This window comes from Chelon labrosus (assembly GCF_963514085.1).
Source record: "Chelon labrosus genome assembly, chromosome: 4".
NCBI lineage: Eukaryota > Metazoa > Chordata > Actinopteri > Mugiliformes > Mugilidae > Chelon > Chelon labrosus.
In genome coordinates, this window is record NC_140340.1 from 15,463,089 (window position 1) to 15,482,805 (window position 19,717).

General features: G+C 40.6%; 1 protein-coding gene across 1 annotated transcript in view; it reads right to left on the bottom strand.

Annotated features, from left to right (window-relative positions):
* Positions 1-433: 433 nt before the first annotated feature.
* Positions 434-19,717, bottom strand: part of LOC311486330 (A-type voltage-gated potassium channel KCND3-like) — a gene marked incomplete at its 5' end in the record, with an annotated part of 95,133 nt that continues 75,849 nt past the window's right edge. The window contains 4 exons of the mRNA XM_084542143.1: positions 434-1,520; positions 5,161-5,420; positions 6,905-6,997; positions 11,451-11,552. Coding sequence (XP_084398269.1) covers positions 1,283-1,520; positions 5,161-5,420; positions 6,905-6,997; positions 11,451-11,552 — 693 coding nt within the window. The 3' untranslated portion in view covers positions 434-1,282. The remainder of the gene's footprint in view (positions 1,521-5,160; positions 5,421-6,904; positions 6,998-11,450; positions 11,553-19,717) is intronic.

A 19,717-nucleotide genomic window follows, 5' to 3' on the forward strand; every position in this document is an offset into this window, starting at 1 on the left:
TGTCGCAGGGATTTCAGTAAAAGTAACTTTAACATTTATAAACTCTGGCTGGCGTTTTCATGGCTCTGTGTAGATCCAGTGGAGAAATATAAACCAAGTATAAGCCTGGGATAATTAAAAAATGTCATGTTTACTTGAGGATATCGATTAAAATATGAACATTGTGATATAGTCAGTCCTATTTAACGTTATTCCTCCATGTAATAGATCCAAATAATAATTTTTCACGGGGCAGCATGTTTCTTTATTACATTAAAATATCCATAGTAATTTATTACACACTGTACTGCTACTGTAAGCACTTTCTGGCAGTTATGGGTTCAACTGCAGTACAAAACTGTCCCAAACAAAACAAACTTTTTTGTTGCATTTGAGTGGCATTATTTTAAAACAGTGTAAAGCGGTCTATTCGTGTGATGTGCACGACGCACAAAAAGATGCATACAGAACAACTCTAGCCTCAGCCTTCGATCCTTCACTTGGATATCTTTTTACCATCAGGTTGAGAACCACCGTTTAGTCTCACCTTGGTATGAAAGCCTCTGAAGTTGTGACGACAATCAGCCTCACTTAGTCTCCAGTAGAAACCTAAAATGTGAAGCAACTCAAAATTACAGTTTGGTGTGAGTCTTGGACGTACTTTCGAGAAAAAACAACAACAAAAAAAAAACAACACATTTCACATTTCAGCAGTGATACTTGCAGCATCTGTCATGACTTTTCAACTGACGCTGTAAAGGAAACTAAATTTTAATTCTTTTTTTTTTTTTTGTTCCTCAAAATACTTAAGACAAACAACACAAGACACAAAAACAAGACCAACCAAATCCAGTTAACACGGTCAACATCTTCATCTTTCTTCAATATTTAAAGTCAACACATATCCTTTTCTCTGTGTATCTTTCTGGTATGTCAGTGGCGCCCGTTGATGGTAACTGCACGATGTCTGTCAATCTTTTCCAAAGTACCAGGTGTAAAACATCTGTACTGCTGTTAGAATCTATTATAGATGCAGTCATTCTCTCCGTATCTACAGTACATACACAGCATGACGAGTGTGTGACTCTCAGTTCGCCTATCTACAGTCCTCTACCTCTGTAATGTTTCCAGATCTGGTGACTCCTCTGGAGTGCAGCTCTCTTCTGTGTGATCCTGTGAGAGGGGACACGGTGCGTCCATCAATATATTGTTACCTGTTTCCTCCTGCTCCTCCTCCTCCTCCTCCTCCTCTTCGTCCTTTCTCTCCTCCTGCTAAGCTGAGTTACATCTGTTGGTCAGAGAGTCACAGAGCGGAGACTTTGACGATGTTGGTGCCAGCTGAGCTTGTTGTGGTCTGGATGCTCGGGGTTCCTGGGTGACCCGGGGGCGGGGGCGGCCTCCGCTGTGGGGGCCCGTGGAGGCCATCGCCGTCAGGAGTTAAAGCGGGAGGCGTCGGGAGGCTGATGATCGCTGTGGTGATGCGGCCACTTTTGCAGTTGATCCTGCTGCTTTCATTGGTTTTCAAGTTGAGGTTTGAACGGCTGTTATGAGAAAGAGGAAGAAACCCATGTTATTATAACATACAGTAAATGTCTGCTGTATACAGCTGAAGATTGCCACAAGTAGTTCATTAATGGATTAGTTGAGCAACAGAAAATTGCCTTCTATTTACCAGTGTAGCCGTTTCTTTTAAGCAAACATTGAGTTGTGAGGAATTCCTTTTTCTATGTTTTAATGTAATTTCTAAATGAATTTTTTATAGTTTAAAATATAAAAATAAGTTATTTTAAGACTGACAAAACAACTGGCTACTCATTATTGGATTTTAAAAGATAAGCTAGAATGTCCCACGCAACCCCCAAAATAGCTATTCAGCAAACCCTGACTAATTTTTTTCTTTGACAGCAATCACATGTGTCCTGCTAAAAATGGCCGCTAATTCCATATCTGTTGTTAAAAGTCCCAATGAAATGGCTAGTATAATGCTAATTGTCTTCAAATGTTGAAGGGGAATTACCGTTTTTACAATCTGGACCTTATTTCTGGCATAAAATACCATCGTTTACTCACCCATATAACTTTGGTGTCATTTGGAATCGTTCGGAAGATATTTAAATCCAGCGGAGCGCCGCGTATATCCATATATACCATATATACATCCATGTATATCTGCCGCGAAACTCGTTAATTTCACAAATATTTTGTTAGGACACGCTAGTGCTATTCCCCGTTGAGTCCAGAGTTACCTGTTATCATCATCCAGGGTCTGTAAATTGACCTACCAACTTCTGACCTGGATGATGTCATCTCTGAGCGCCGTGCAACGGTCGGCAATTTGCTACTGCTAGTTTCTTGCAACATAGCTGAATATTTTTCCGATTCTGAGGTTGTGGACGACGACTTTGTTTATGACGGACGTCCTTACCGTTTTGAGCCACAGTATACGGATGAAGAGCTCGTTGAAAGGAGGATGCAGAGGCAGAGAGAGGAACAGCTGGCCAAAGAACAACAAACTGCTGCACGTCCGCGAATAGATAACAGGTAACTCTGGACTCAACGGGGAATAGCACTAGCGTATCATAACAAAATATTGGTGAAATGAATGAGTTTCACAGCAGATAACGCGTTATTTAGAGGCTGTGTTTCGGTGCCCCAGTCACTCCCACTATATGGGTATATGCGGCGCTCCGCAGGATCTAAATATCTCCCGAATGACTCCAAATGACACCAAAGTTATATGGGTGAGTAAACGATCAGATTTTATGTCAGAAATAAGGTCCAGGTTGTAAAAAACGGTAATTCCCCTTTAACGTGTTTCATGGGAAAGACAAAAGCCCAGTCTGTGCCGACTGGTCAGTTCCAATGGCCTGAGCATAGAGAGTGAAATAAAAAAAGTGAGAAAGTATTTCACTGGACACAAGTTTAGTATACACCTCTGAGTACAGGATGAATCATTGAATTGTTTAAACCATTTCCAGGAAATTAAAGATTTGAAAATACCATAAGGAATAACTACTTAGCATCCGTTTTATAGCATATAGTGCAAGAGGAATCGTACAAAAACGCTTGAACATTAAATCCGATTTCATGGGACTATAATATACATGTGCGCACATTAACATTAATGTGTATATCAACTGAGTATGTACTGAATGTATCTAGATATGAATCCATATAGCAAATGTGCATCTCTCTGTATTTCCCAAAAACATCATAAAAAGACCATTACAGATATTACCGCATAGGCACAAAGTGAAAACCTATTTTCCTCTGATGCTTCCATAGCCAATTTGGATCCGTATTAATAAAACAAAAACTACTTTACTACATAACAAACCATATTCTTCCTGATGTAAGAGATCATTTGATACCCATGTATCACTCTGTGTGTTGTTGCTGTATGGTAATGATTCTGCAGTGCCCTCTAGTGACTTCTAAGCTATTACACACTTTTACAGTCGTTGCTGTAGCTTCAAGTGTTAGTTTGGCCCGAGGCAGGAGGAATGTTTTCCCCTCGCCACATGCAATCCACCTGCTTGTCAGGCTTGTGCACAATTCAGAATTGAATTGAGAATGACTCCTAAATTCCAATTCAATTCTTGAATTTGAATTGAATTTGAATTGATGTCAAAAACAGGATCTAGAATTACAATTCGAATTTGAATTAAAGGAAGCAGAATTGCAATTCAATACAAATTCAAAGAAATTCATATACATAAGTGAAGTGTTTAACAATGAAGCTTTACAATATATGTCAGATATGATTTCATTACATATTCTATAAATGATATTAGTTTGAACTACTTGTACAGATTACATTAACAGGAAATGTTTCCCCCCAGCAATGAATGTTAAAAGCTCTAGTCACAGAACACATAATTAAGTTTGATTTATTGGAATTGTAATTTTGTGGAACACAATGGAATGTGACTAAATATCCCAGAATGCTTTGCTTTAACCAAGTATTTAAAATGGTTGCCAAACAATTTGAGGTGGACATTTGTTTGAAAGCTTCTTTTCTACACAATTTGATGGTCAACACCGGACTTTTTAAGTTTCAGAAGTCCCTTACAACTTCAGATTACAAACGTTTATAGATTTAACACCTGTAATAACAGCAACATGGAAAATAATAGCAGGCCTAAAAGGTCATTTGTAAATATCTTGCCATACCAGCTTCCTCTGCACCTGTTGAGAGAATCTTTAGTGTTGCAGGAAAGATATTCAGACCAGAACGGTGCAGACTCAATGATAAAACATTTGAGGAGCTATTGAGAATTAGATGCAACAGTGTTGCTCAATGAGTTTTGCATTGGAATAAATGACAACTGCATTTACAACGACTTTGTGCTATTTGATTACTTTGAAATGAAAATAACATTTTGAACAAAACTAATCAAACATTGAGGGAGTAATTTATTTCAAGAATTTGATCATTATCTATATGTTGGAACAAAATGTATGCAGGGTTGAGGAGTGACTAGTTATGTGTAATGATATTATGCTATTAAATTACAAAATTAATGTAATTGTATGTGAGATTCAACACATTCTTTCTGTTGTATGACTGTGTGGAATTTCTTTGAATTGCCATGAATTTAATTCCACTTCCTGTCATTCCAACTCCAATTCAAATTCAACTTCCTGTGGGGCGGAGTCAATTCAATTCAAATTCCAACTCATGAATTGAATGGCGGCCAATTCTGAAATTCTGAATTGTGCACAAGCCTGCTGCTTGTGCAGATTTTAATATGTCTCAAGTATTAAAATACCCGACTCTGAGATTTCCCAGATATACTATAAATGTATTTTGCTTGGGGTGCTTCCAGCAAAGAATACTACATTTTAAAACTCCAACAAAGGAATTTCTGCTGAACAGTGTCTTCACATCACAGACATCTTCTTGACATTCTCCCAATTTAGCACCTATACACAGTATTTAATCATGAAATATATAGTCTATTCACACTGATGGATTAATGGTAAAACTGGATTTGTTAGAAAGTTATGATAATAAAAATTTTATTTAAATTAAAACCGTGTTTCACTTGATAATGATCCTTAATCTGTTGATACACGGGCCTCCATTGGTAATGTGGCTAAATAAACTCTGTCTAACCGTAACAAGAACAGGCATTGCAGCTTCTGTTGCATCTGTGCACTCCTGCTGTTAAGTTTCACCTGGCAGTGTGTGACAGTGGGTCACCACACTGTATGTGGATGGCACTGAGCTCCTGCAGTGGGCCCTGGTGTGTCGGGACGGGGTGGGCCGGTGGCAGGCTGGCATTGGGCAGAGGTGCGTTCCTCTTCCCCCTCCGGCCGCAGCAGGTACCCACAGGGCTGTCGTGACTGGATACAGAGGGGCTGCGTGAGGGGTAAGTCTGCAGCGCTGTTTCTAAACAGTTCTGCTCGTATAGCTGCTCGTCCACAAACTCGTGAGCCTGCTTAGAAGAAGATGGTTAGAGAAAGCAGAGGAGGAGAGAAGGAAACAAACACAGTCACAGAGTCATGGGACGTGACGCCAGAAGTGATGAATCATTTCTAAATCAAATATCACTAAAAGTAATTAGAGAAACATAAAGAAATACTAAAAATCATTCACAAACTCAAGCACGTGACTCGTTTCTGGATCATTTCATCCAGTGTCACAGTTTTATACAGATCTGTCTTGATGTTACTGTCACTAGCCAGGTGTCGAAACACCACGTACATAAACCCTGTTTTTGTGTCCTCAAATGCTGGAGTCGTAAACTGCACTTGTAGTTTATTGTGACTGTGTTTGATGTGTCCTGTAAAAAATCTTCTACACCTCTGGAGAGGTCATTGTAGCGGAAATTTTAAACCTACCTACCCGCACTTGGCCTAATTTAAGGTCTAACTGAAGTAAGGTTCAAGGTTTGAGAATTCATCTAGTAAGGACAAAATGTCTACACAGTTTCATTCATTTCTAACATTTCAAGTATTCTACAATAAGTACAAAGCTGTGGAATTAATATTAATGCCCCTTCTTTCTTAATTAACAGACAGCAAAGAAACACAAGGTTAAATGTGCTTTGATACAATGTTCACTTGACAATATTAAGAGCGCTGTAACTTGATGATAATAATTAATGTTAACAGGTACAAGAACACAAACAGGGAAAAGAGTTAGCATGGACAGTTTGTCTCTAGAATTCATTATCAGCGTTGAACCAAATGATCAAATGACTGTAATCTGAATAACTGTGCACCCAACATTACCTGCGGTGCAGTCATATTCACTCAGAGTGACTAGCTGCATACCAACAGCGGTAAAAACACAGGAAACACTGCAATAAAACCAGTTTACAATAATGCAGATAAAAGGATGAAAGCAGAGATCCCCTTGTCCCAGTAGTTGCTGGTTGGGTTTGGCACAGGTCTTTTTTTAGGGAGCAGCTGTGTTTTACAGCTTGTTAGATGTTGAATCACAGCCTCACAATGTCTCATAGAAACTGTCAAACTGACATGTAAACATTTTGTAAAGGAGTGAAGGATTTTTTTTTGCCAAGAATTTGTTTCTTCCTTCCTTCTGGTTTTGAAGCAGAGCTCCGACAAGAGGGAAAACCTTACTGTCACACGGATAGACATCTTTGACAGCAGCAAAACTCCCTCCAGACTTTTTTTTAGATCTGTTTTGGGGGATTTGGTAGCTACAGGGTAAATCGCTGTCAAGTACAAGCGCCTGACAGCTGGGTTCATCGTCAGTAGCGATTGAGGAGTGGTATGAAATGTTAGGTATTGTATGTGTTAAGGTACTTGGATCCGTTAAGAGTGAATACATATTTTTAGCATATGTTTGTTTTTTACAAAAAAAAAAAATATATATATATAAAAATATGTGTGTGCAAATACATTTACAGGTAGTGAGCATTTTAAAATTGATAAGTGAGAAATGTGCACTCACAGTGGTTTTCTCCAGACAGTGCAGTAGGTGGTGGTGTTGGCTCTCTAACAGAGAGGTGGACTTTGTCAGCTTGTGCTCATCCTCTTCTGTGCCCTGAGTAACAACACACACGCGCACACACAAAGAAAATTGGTCGGTGTTGCCAAATGATTCAAGACGTTGCTGGCGTAGCCCTGGACACGGATCACTCTGCATAGAGAGGGGGCTCTGCTAAAGACCCTTAAAATTTACTTGCAATCAGGAACAGAAAGTAGTCGGTGGTGTGGCGCTTTGGTCCTGCTTCGTCTCATCTATCGGAAGGTGAACTGTTCATGTTTGTTGATTTCACTCTTGTTTCTGTTGCAAACAGGAAGCCAACAGTTCCTGCTGTTTACTTTCAAATACTTTACTAGCTAGTTAGTTACATAATGGACCGCATTTCTGCTGGGTGTGAATTGATCTGTCAGCCTCAGGCTCTGCCTTAGAAATAGGTTTGTTTATAATTTGTTTTCCATTGTGTTGTTTTTTTGGTTTTTTTTCTTTCCTTTCACCGGTACTGTCATTCCCTTTGGTGTGTAAGCAAGCTGCAAAATAACTTCCCCCTTCCGTTTATCGAACGAAAATAACACAGAAATGTGAAAACTGTGTCACTGCCAGCTCTCTTAATTAATTATCTAAGTGAGCGTTATTTGATTCACCAGGCAGCTGAATAGTTATTGATGTTTGAAGCTTCAGGAAGACGGACAAAAAAAAAAAACAGCAGAGAAAAACAGAAACTTATGAAGACATTTGTTGGTATTTCTCCAAACAGGACTTGGTTTCAAAGCTCAGCCTCCAATATAGATTAGTCTCAAAGTAATCAGAATTGCCAAATAACAAGAAAACTGAAAACAAATTAATTCTTTCCCCGCATTGTTACTCAGGGGGATTCGGGTAGGAGGCGATGGAGCCCAAGAGCTCTCATTCACATTCCAGGAACATGAACAATACAGTGATGTGGGCACGATCACAGCAAGCTATCTGATTTCTCGATGCGCGGATTCGCCCTCTGGCAGAGGACGTATGCACGCCGCAGAGCTACAAACTGAAACCTGTGTCAAGGTTTGAGGGTCTTTCATTCAAAGAAAGAAGCTCATTTTCTAGACTACATTTACCATAACCTTGTTAACACCACTATCAAGTACAAATGAAGTTATCTTATTATTTTATTGATGGAAGAGGTTGATGGAAAATAACTCTTTAATTTGGATTAATCCACCACAGTATGTGTAATTAAAAAATACAATACACAAAATTCCAGATATAAATTCACAACTTAAATTTTTATATTCAGAGTGCTTGTATCCAGGGACATTCCAGAGATCCAGAGATTGAGCATTTCAGACTTATCACCCTTATTGTAAATGATAAATCATGTTTCTTGTTACCTTATAGTTTAGCTGGCTCATGTAATTTTTTCATACCATCTAGGGAGCAAGCATTTCCAACATCCTTCTCAGGACAGATTTTACGAGCGGATCTGTGGCCCAAATGTCAAGTTCTTGGAGATGTCATGCAGGACTGTGATTCACCGGCACTGTAAAATCCCATCCAGCCGTAAATGAGTCTACAAATCAGCCACTGATTCATAGCAATATGAAATGACATTAAAGTTACTCATTCTCACACTTTTACTTTTGTGGAGCTGGCCCGTCCACTCTTGATGGAAGTCTGACTGGTAATATCCGTGAGTTTTGCAGTTGGTTTGAATGGTCTGGACGAGGTCCACTTTCTTAGATTTGGATGGAGATGGACTCTCAGGCCTGTGTACACTCACATGGCTCGGCTAGCTGCTGGGCGGTAAGTAAATCTCCTCACGCACTGAGTGCATACAATTCAATGTGAGTGCAGAAACACAGGATGATGGTGATATTTAACTTTACTTGTACGTGTACTTTTCTTGCTGATCAAAAGGTCACATAATGCAGCTCGTTTTCACATTTTTCTTTCAAATCATGGTTGCTGTACTTACTCTATGTTGTATGCGCATTAAGCCTCCACTGAATAACTGATTTCTACTGTTCTGAGACCGGCTACGTTTACATAGAGAATATTTCTTCAACCCGGCTGAAATCATTGTGATCAACGATTTAAACATAACTGGACGCGAAAGAAAATAATCTGATAAGATATGTGGGCACCAAACCATCTTGCGCAAAGTGTTCTGTCTGCAATGGAGGGTCATACCAGTTTCTTAGAATTTCTTAAACGTTACTGGCAACACTGAATTCACCAATAGAAGAAGATGACCAAGGCAGACCCGCGTGTACAACGATGCTGCTCACATCGATTCCAACTTCGTTCATCTTTTAACACCCGCAGACTTTACATTGCTATCAGGAGTCAGTATTTTCCTAGCAGATTATCGTGATCGACGTAATGGGCACCGGCACCATCACTGGGAAACTTCCTTGCTTGGATATTTGGATTTCAGGTGATAAATTAAACCCAACTTTGCAGATGCACGCCTCAGTGTCCAGTGCAAATCGCTATCAGTGGGTCTTTATATATTTATATAATGTTTTATATATTGAAATACGTCCACACGGCAGACATGCCTGTGCTGGCTGCGGTTGTTGCTTGCGTCATCACAACATCCTGTTTCAGCCGCGTTGTTTCGGTGAAAAAGTCTTTCGTCCGAAAGCCGAAAATGCACTTTTGGGCCATTTCGGCCGAAAATTTTTGGTGGCCGAATATTCGGTGCATCCCTAGATTACACCACCCCTCTAGATCCAATTGAAAATCCCCTTGGCTCAGACCAGCATGTTCTCACTAAGGAATATTTCAGAGGGGTATTCAGATAGTTAGTGGAATACAGGTGTCTACGTAACTGCAGCAAATGACCATCGTGTTTCCCTACCCTAGCTGTTATATTATTTCTGAGCGTTGCCAGTCTCTCAGATCTGATTGATCTGGTTGTGTCTCTAACCTGTCAGTGAACATCAGACGCATTTAATATTGATATAGGAGATACAGGAAGACATTTGGATGTCTGCGATCAGGCTAAGAAAACATTTACTGTGAGGCTACAGAGTCAGTCGTGTCACTCTGATGTGAAAACTGAAAATTAAGTAAACAGCATCCAAAAAGCTGAAGCTGTAATGACTTCTTATCGAAGGTTCTCATTCAACTTGACAGCCTTATCAATCAGTCCCCCCAATGAGGCTGATGTGGGATAACAAATAAATGGCTGTCAAAAACTTAAAATAAAATAAATTAAAAAAAGGCAAACAGAGCGCTGGTGAACTTCTAATCTAACTATAGGCTGGGAGAACCAGTCAGTTTGTCATATATACCCACACTCTCCCACCCCATACCCACGCAGCACCGCTCACTGACTGTCAGCAGTGACACCGCCATAATTTGATGCACCAGGACTCTGGCAGCCTCATCACAGACACGCAGAGGGATGGGGGTCGCTCAGCACTCACAGATGGCATTTATATGATAATTCTAACCACTTCCAGACACCCATGAGGTTTCACACTGGACTCGATTAGATCCAAATGGATTTTAGCAACCATCTGCAAGGAGGGGAGTGTGTTGCTGAAAGCCCAGAGTGATGGACTGGATGGGAAGGATATAGGCAATTTGCTCATGCATTACCAAACACATATTTCCATAGTTGTGACAAATAAAAAAAAAAAAAAGATGAGTAAAAGTGGAGTTGGGTACTGGTGGTGGTTGCTTGCTTTAAAAACTAAAACATTCAGATGTATAGAGAACATGTGCAGTAATTAGTAAGAAACACCCTGGCATTTTAAAAACTGTTATTTCTCTTCTTGGGGAGAAACAGATAAAAAGACTGATGCTATTTGTACGTCTGTGTTAAGTAAGGAGCCACAGCCACGAGATGATTAGTTTAGTCTAGCAGAAAAACAGGACACCGCCTGACTCTGTCCAAAGTTCATAACTACTCTAAAGTTAATCTTTACTGTCTCCACCGTCTCATTGTTCAGTGGCACAGTTTTGTTTTGAAGTCTACCCCAGATTCATTAGATGCTTTAACCATCTAATTATCACCAAGAGCTACTCAACAAGCAAGTAAAAACACCCTCTGTTGTCTAGGCTGGGAAGTTTCACACTTATGGATTAAATGAAGTCTCAGACTGAAAACAAACCAGGAAAATCACTTTGTGCGATTTCACTGATAACAACACGCACAGAGGATTATTGATAACTCCACCGCTATCACCTCTGCCCTGTTTAACAACAAGAATGTACTGACTCCATCTTCTCCTGCTGTAGGGCCCCTAAATTAATTTGAAATTGTCCATTGGCTAATTATGGAGGTAATTGTTATTTTGCTTTTGTGTACCGCAGATGTGAAGTTGTTGCTTCCAAGCTGCTGAACTGCAATAATTAGCAGAAAGGTGTTTGACAAGGAACAATACGATTAATATCTGCATTACAGCCTGCTGGCACTGCCATTTCTAATGAACCCATTTGGAACAAGTTCCCAGGAATTATCACACCCACTTTGCTGTTGATTGTTCTAAACGGTCAGAGGGTCGGAGGTCTTTCTCACCGTCAGCTCCAGCAGTTCGTTGAGCAGTCCGTTGCGTTTGCTCTCGATGAAGGCGTTGGCGCTGCCGGACTTGGCTATTCTTATCCTGGCCAGCCTGGCTTTCTGGGCGTGGGAAGAAGAACAGGTCACAGCGTCAGACAGGGTGGGCGGGAGGTCAAAGAAGATGACTAACACTTTATTTAATGGTTAGAATCTGCCAACTCATCACACACGCTCAGTAGTCATCTACACAGCTGCTACTGTGCAGCTTTCGGGCAACACAGTTTCACATTTTCCAACATGTACCACTGCGTACGGCCAAAAGTAAATATATTCCTGTAACAGCCTCCAAGCTCTTGGCTTTTCACAGATGTTAGAGCTTTGCAGGAGGGACTTGCCCACATTTAGAGCGGTAATGAGGTTGGCTTATGTTCCAACCAGGGGCAAACCGCAAGAACAGGTAAACCAGGCAATTGTTTGGGGCCCAGTGAAATAATGAGAAAGGGGTCCCCACATGGTTACCTTTAGGCATATTTTGCAATGACAACCATAAACCATCTTAAACCTTCGAATTACAGACAGTGTCCCCCTGGGGCCCCCATCTATTGTCCCTAGGACAGATTACGGTAGGTTGGCTGGGGGGGTGGGTAGCAGATGAATGTCTTTGCCTTGGGACCCTCAGAATTTAGGACTGAATCGCTGGCTCCAATTTCCCCAAAAGGTGTTGAATGCAGGTGAAGTTATGGCTCTGTGCTGGCTAGAAAACGGCTTAAGCAGCAAATTATTCCTTTGTGTACTTGGGTTTGTGTCCGCGGGCAGTGTCCTGTTGGAGCCTTTCCCACACTGTTGCCACAAATTTGGAAGTGCACAACTGTCTAAAGCATATGTTTAAAAAATCACTGGACCTTACGTGAGTGAAACTTCACTTTTAGCTTTTCATCAACCCACGAAAAAAAGCTCTAAACAAAAGGCCCATAGGCTGACAGGTTATTCCAAAATATTATCTACTGTAGCTAATATGATGATTTGCTTCTTTTACATGGAAGAACACAATTTTTTAAGATTTTTGACCTAAACTCACCACCAGACAGTTAGGTCTGATGAAGCTATTTGAAAGGGTGGTGACACACCTTCAAGGCAAAAAAAATATAATCTTTTTGACATGTTTAATCATGAAAAAGGTCCCGGGTTCGAATCCATGGGCCGACTGGGCCTTTCTGTGTGGATCTTGCATGTTCTCCCTGTTTCTGCGTGGGTTCTCTCCGGGTACTCTGGCTTCCTCCCACTGTCCGAAGACATGCTTGTTAGGTTAACTGGTGATTCTAAACTGACTGTAGGTGTGCATGTGAGTGTGAATGGTTGTCTGTCTCTCTGTGTTAGCCCTGCGATAGACTGGCAACCTGTCCAGGGTGTACCCCGCCTCTCGCCCGATGACAGCTGGGATAGGCTCCAGCAGACCCCGCGACCCTTCACAGGAACAAGCGGTTACAGAAGATGAATGAATGAATGAATAATCATGAAAATGATTGTTGTTGTAGCTGCAGTCGCATGTGGGAAAATGGCTGTCCACATATTTTTCGTCATGAAGTGTAGGGTGCATCAGAGGTGTATTATCTGTACTTTTCTTCTTATATTTTTTTTCAATTAATATTTTCTGTTGTTTAATTATTCCCCTCTAAAAATCCATATTTATATTTTTCCAGTGTTTATGTCTGACTTAGATCTTATTTTTTTTATAGAGCACACTAACATTGCGTTATCTGCAATTTCATCATAATTTTGTAAGAAACCCTGGAAGACCAGCAAACTCAATCAGGATCCAGATAGAAAATAAAGACTGTCTGCAGTTTTAGCAGCAAGTTGTAGGACTTTTCAGCCTCAAGTATTTCAGTTCAGATGCAATGCAAATGCAAAATTTACACCAAATCTGGGATAAATAAGAATGCCACATGATGCCAAGTGGAGCTGCATACATAGACCGTGACTGAGACACCACACTAATGGGTGGTTGGCTGCATTATTGCCGGTTCAGCCCATGAAAAGCCGAGGAGTTTTTAACAATGCACCAGTGTGATGAGCTTTTTACCCCAACATCCACCTCTCTGTGAATTTTTTTTTTCTTTCTTAAATTGAAGAGAATATTAGAACGTATGTACCGCTCTGCATCAGTTGCTCGAGGACACATAAGGCGAGTGATATCTTTAACCTTGTCCTGTCATTCTCTATTTCCCCTATAAGTGCATTTCACAAACGGGAGACAGACAGAGCAATATCTCCTGCGAATCAAAAGTAATGGAATTAGTTTGGGTGCTCCAGAAATTGTCCGTCTGACTGTAGACACACGTGAAGGTGTTGGGGGGGAAAGCTGGAACCTGAGATGCAATAATAATGGTTGTGTGCGTACGTGTGCAGGATGTGAAATAGAGGAAAAGAAGACAAACCGCATCTTTCTTCGTAGTGAAAGTGAGTGAGTTTGGGATGTGAAATGGCTGTCGTGTGCTCCCATTTTTCTTACTGATCAAAAGCCCTACTTGACACGAAAAAAGGAAAATATTAAATAATAACTGACTCTGATCCCTCTGTAAATAAGGGCTTTGCAATTGACGACCAGGTCTGTTGAGCGTCATCTCTTCTCTGTTGGTCCTCGGAGCCCTGACAGTTATCTAAGAAACTTTTACTATAAGCACATTCTCAACTGATGTATTCAGAAATTAAGAGGTGACCCTTAGTTCAAATTCAAAGACCGCCTGAAGAATTGAGACAGATCTGAACTCAAACTGGTTTAAAATCAAGTCTCCAAATGGTTGATGGAAGTGTCACAGGATCAATATTTGTCTCCCTGCAGTGAAAATGATTTATTTTCCAGCTGAGAACAGCAGTGTCCATTTTTCTGCTATAATACCATCATGTATGTCACTGCCTGCCAATTGCAGGCTTTTCCCAGGTTAGCCTTCTTTGGATGACATTCAAATCTTAATACATTAATTTTATTTTATGGATTGTTACGCCAAAACGCCAAAGAAGCATAAATGATGCATTCTCGTTCCTGCTCTGTCCCATCGATGGAATTGATCATTACGAATGCTTGGTTGGACAGAGAATTGTCCTACGAAACTCAAATTGAACCAAGAAGTTTCTTAAACCAGAATATGAGTATGTCACAAAATCTGTTTTATAACTGAATAATCTCCTGAAACAGATAGACACTGGTGTTTTTAAGCAAACATTACAGGAGCAAATATTACATTGCACTCATTCTGTGAAGGGTCGCGGGGGGTGCTGGAGCCTATCCCAGCTGTCATCGGGCAAGAGGCTGGTACACCCTGGACAGGTCGCCAGTCTATCGCAGGGCTAACACTGAGAGACAGACAACCATTCAAATTCACACCTACGGCCAATTTAGAATCACCAGTTAACCTAACAAGCATGTCTTTGGACGGTGGGAGGAAGCCGGAGTACCCGGAGAGAACCCGCGCAGACACTGGGAGAACATGCAAACTCCACACAGAAAGGCCCAGTCGGCCCTTGGATTCGAACCCGGGACCCTCTGCACAGGTGAATCTGCAGTTTAAACTGACCATCCATTGTGCGACTGACTGAGAATAGATTGCAGTCATCGTGTTCATCGTGGCTGACTTGTGCTTCTTGATTTTGAATGCCAGTGGAGTTCAAGGGCACTGATGCACAGGCTTCTGTTCCTCTGTTCTCTGTGTAGCCAAAGCCTCCTAGAACAGAGGCTTGTTACTTGAATGACTACACTACAGGTTTGACCTTTGAATTCATAAATATAAGGGGGAAAAAAACCCAACATAATTTAAAAATGATGTCGGCCCACCAGCAGCGGTTGCTATCGGCAACAAGATGTTGCTGCTGGCGCCACAGTTGTGCAGCAGCTGCTAATTAAAGACTCCTGTCAGTATCTTTTTCTGATAACAGATGTGACAAGATGGTGGACGTACCAATGTCAATTAAACTTCTCCCCAAACGGCCTTGTTGGAGCATTGACTGTAGATACATTTCACAGCTGTTTTGTGTTGTTTGTTCGCAATTTAGTTTGTTTTTCAAGGATCAGTTTACTGCTAAGACACGATTTACGTAGGATTTGCTAATGAATTCAAGGTAAGTGGAAGTGATTTTCCTCCTAACTGTATTACTCTCTGTATGCTTACCAGATAAATAACTGTGCTGTTCTTCGTTTGGGGATGATAATTTGTCTCTTCCGCGACATAATTTGACGATGGAAACATGAAGTCATGATGTTAACGTCTTGACCTGCTAGGAGCTTTTATTCATCAGCAACCACTAAACATGCTATTATAATTTGAAACCTTAGTTTAACTTTGTCTGGGGTTTATGCTGTTTATTAAATGCAGCTAAAAGAGAAATATTACATAGATGCATTGAAACTATTTCCACTGCCTTCACGTGAGTGCGTCAGTACACAGCGGTGTCAAGAATGGGGAGGACACGCTTCATTAGAAGTGAGTGGCCGGCGACTCAAAAAGACAAAATGAGACAAAGAAACCTTTTGTCATGACGAAAACAGTAAATCAAAGTGTAATATTTGCCACAATAATATAGCGTTGGTGGTATAATGGTGAGCATAGCTGCCCTCCAAGCTGACCCGGGTTCAATTCCCTTTCAACACAAAGGTGCTTACCAAATACTCCACGGGACGTAGAATCAGTATTTTATAATAATTCTAAATTCATGCAGCCCACTAAGAGAAGATATATTGGTGCTGGGATGTCTAAGTTTAAATGATTCTGATCCTAATCTTACCCTAACATTCCGCCCAGTGATTATTTCCCGTATAAAATTAGTTACCCCCAGGCTGGCATAAAACTTCAACGTCTGGTTGGTAACATGTTATCTTTGTATTCACTTTGGCACCTACAGACCCTATAATGACCTACAGGGGATTATGGACAGAGTGGCGGTCATTCAAAACGGCAACACCTTTATCCGTGGACAATCAAGTCTTTTGGACTGTGGGAGGAAGCCAGAGCAGTGTGACAAAGACATTTCATGCAGTCAAGCATAGTTGTAAATTCACCAAACTCATCTCTGAAAGTAAATGCCTCCTAAAGGATGATGAGGAAGTATTTCACTGCTGGAGAAGTTTTTTGGGGTAAATTGCACTAAAGCTGCAGTCTGTTCAGTCAGGGCCTCGTCAACGCCGCCTAAAACCTCATGATGAGCTATTCTGGTGATTTTACTTCATCGGTGGTCTTGGTTGACTGCACAAATCAGGCCTATATGCTCCAACATTACCACCCACTATCCGACAGTCAAGGCAGCTAGACTACAGCAGAAAAAAACTTGAAATGTTCACCACTAAGATAAGTAAGCCTTGAAACTACTACAATATAGAGACCTCTTCCTCTTTTTTCTTTCTGTTACCCCCAATCAAACCTCTCTCCTTCAGACTTTCTCCCCCTGCTTCCTTTAACTGTCTCCTTTGTGTCCTCTTTCTCTCTTCTTCCTCTTGTCGTCCGACCTCGTCCTCTCTTCTCCTCTCTAGCTCCTGTCGTCTTGTTTTGCCCTCACGTCTCCAGTCTCGGGTCTTTTTTTTTTTTCACCCCCCTCTCGACAACCTGCCATCTCTCAGTGTGGCTCCACTTGACTTTGCTGTCCCATTACCGGTGTGACCTCAGTCCATTTACTGCCTCGACACTCACCGGCACTCTGATGGCAACTGTGCTGCACTGCTGATTTTTGCAGGAATGAAAAAGAAACCTGTCTTCTTCTGCAAGTTTTCTTTTCAACTTATTGGGGAATTAGGAGCACTAGATCAGGGGTTGTTTCCGTGGCTAGTTATGTCTGTGTGGGTTATCGAACCTGAAGAAAAGACACTGCACTTTACGCTGAGGCGCACACTACAGTACTTAGTAGGCAATGACTATCATTAAATCCAATTTGGATTCTCTGCTTTCTATTTTCTGACTGAGAAGCTACAATGGGTACATGAGAAGACCTTTTTGTCAAGTCAAATCCCCAGATGACTACATAATTGTAATGGCAGCCTGGAGCAGTGTGTTGTTACGGAAGAATGAAGACGAATGAGGAAGCGGAGGCCAGGAGAGATGCAGTAATGGGTGGAGAAAGTACGGATGAACAGGGTTAATATAAAACAGATCTCCTTGTTTCAAACTCATACTATAGGGAAAAACACAGAGCATATATGGCTATAGAAGGCCATTTCGGTCCGTATCTCTCAGGCTCACTGTAAATGTAATGGGGACATGGTTACATTTTCCAGTTGTCTGCATTTACCAGATAAATATATGGTATGAACATAAAATCACACAGACAAGTCCAACAAAGCAAATCCTCCCCACGGCTTCTTATGCACCTGTAAACCAGAGCTACTATGTTTCCTGTGCGGCCAGTTTCACTGGTAGATAAGATTACAAATAAAAGTAAGCAAAATAGATGCTAGTTATCTCTCCATTGCTTAATAAGAACATTGCAACTTCCATTCATTTCACTTTCCTTTGCTTCAGATGTACATATCATTTCCCGTTTTAGTTTTATTTTCTTGACATATTCTAAGCGTCTTTGAAACAAGCTTCACTTTTGGTTAACTGCTCATGCTTAGAAAATATTTAAACAACTACAGTATTGATTTGGATTTGAATCGCTGAATCAACTCTGAACCTTAATTTTTAACCCAACATTAAGATGTCATAAAAAAAATATAAAAAAATAATAATTCAATTCAAAACCAAATAAAAGGACATTTCAATGTCTATGTCAACGATGACATTTAGAACATTGTCTGTTGTTTGGGTCTTTCAAAGCGCTAATATTTTCAGCATCATGCAGATCTAATCAGATAGGGTCCTTTGTGACCACGGCAAAGAAAAAAAAAACTGCAATGAAATGTGATTTCTTTTTAATTTTCTTCTAATGGTTCAATAATGTTTTCATAAATTAATTCCTCATTTAAGGTGCGTTATGTCTCCCTGAGATTCATCCTCTTACTGTTTTAATGGGATGGGTAAGCGGGTGAGCGACCGCTAATGCTAATAGAACGTGATTAGCAGGAGTTTCACTAGTAGTTTTTACTGTCCCATGTGGTCTGGGATATGTTTTACAACCCCTGCTATGAATGAGGAAAATTAAAAACTTCCTTCAAGGGAAATCCTCAGAATCCCTATAAAAGGACGAGTGTAAAAAACCAAAACACTTCCGTGGCCTCGTCTAATATGTGGTTGTTGTGCTTTTTGGCCAAAGTAGTTATTCTTGGCCACAAAAGTAGTTGATTTTGTGTCTATATTTTAATTAACATGAACATTTAGGAAGTGTAGCGAGATACTGTGAAGAGAAACGGTCACACTTCCAACTTTAAAATGTTGTAGCCCTGTGTCATTCTCCCTTGAGAGAGGAAGTTTCTGGGTCTTTCTAGGCCTCCTCCATTATCCTCACAGGCTAGTTGTTAATGCTCAGGTAGCATACACTGAGATATATTTAGATTTTCAACTCCTTCTGTTGAACAGAAGTCAGTGCTGCGTGCTGTAATGCGAATGAATCAAAAAACACATTCATAGTTCAAGCTTTGCCATTCAAAACCAAAACAATGAGCTGAAAGATGCTAAAACACCACAAACTACCACGGAATAGAGAGCCGAAGTCCCGCCCCCTCTACTTCCGGGTTATGGGACCTATCTTTTGAAAAAATATGAACGGCAGTCTATGGCGAAAGATAAATTATTTTCTGGTCCCGATCGACTTGTGCCTTGGATTATACATATGTTGTTTTTCAGAATAAAAAATGATTTTACATGTCAAGAATGTCACAGTTTGTCGCAAGATAGTTAAGTAAAACGCTATGGAAAATACGTAATTAAACGAACTACAAGTCCCGCATGCTGGCGCGTACAGAACCGACCAAAACTCCCTTCGTGTAACTACAGCTCTCGACATGACCCGATTTATAATGATTTTCACCTCGTTTGATGCTTCTGCATCAAGACGGTAAAGCTCAAAAAGGAGACAGCCATAGTTCTCTAGTTACGTACATTGTTCGAGACGAGAGATGTAGTTCACTAAGCGATCTCATACAAAACCTAATGTTGTTCAGCTTATTTACGTCAAATAATTTATCTCTTGACGTGAAAAATTATCTTTTAAATTCACACACATCATATGTGAAATTCATGCCACAATTCGAACGGGACCAAAAAATAATTATGATCTCTCCATAGACTGCCGTTCATATTTTTTCGAAAGATAGGTCCCATGACCCGGAAGTAGAGGGGCGGGACTTCGGCTCTCTATTAATC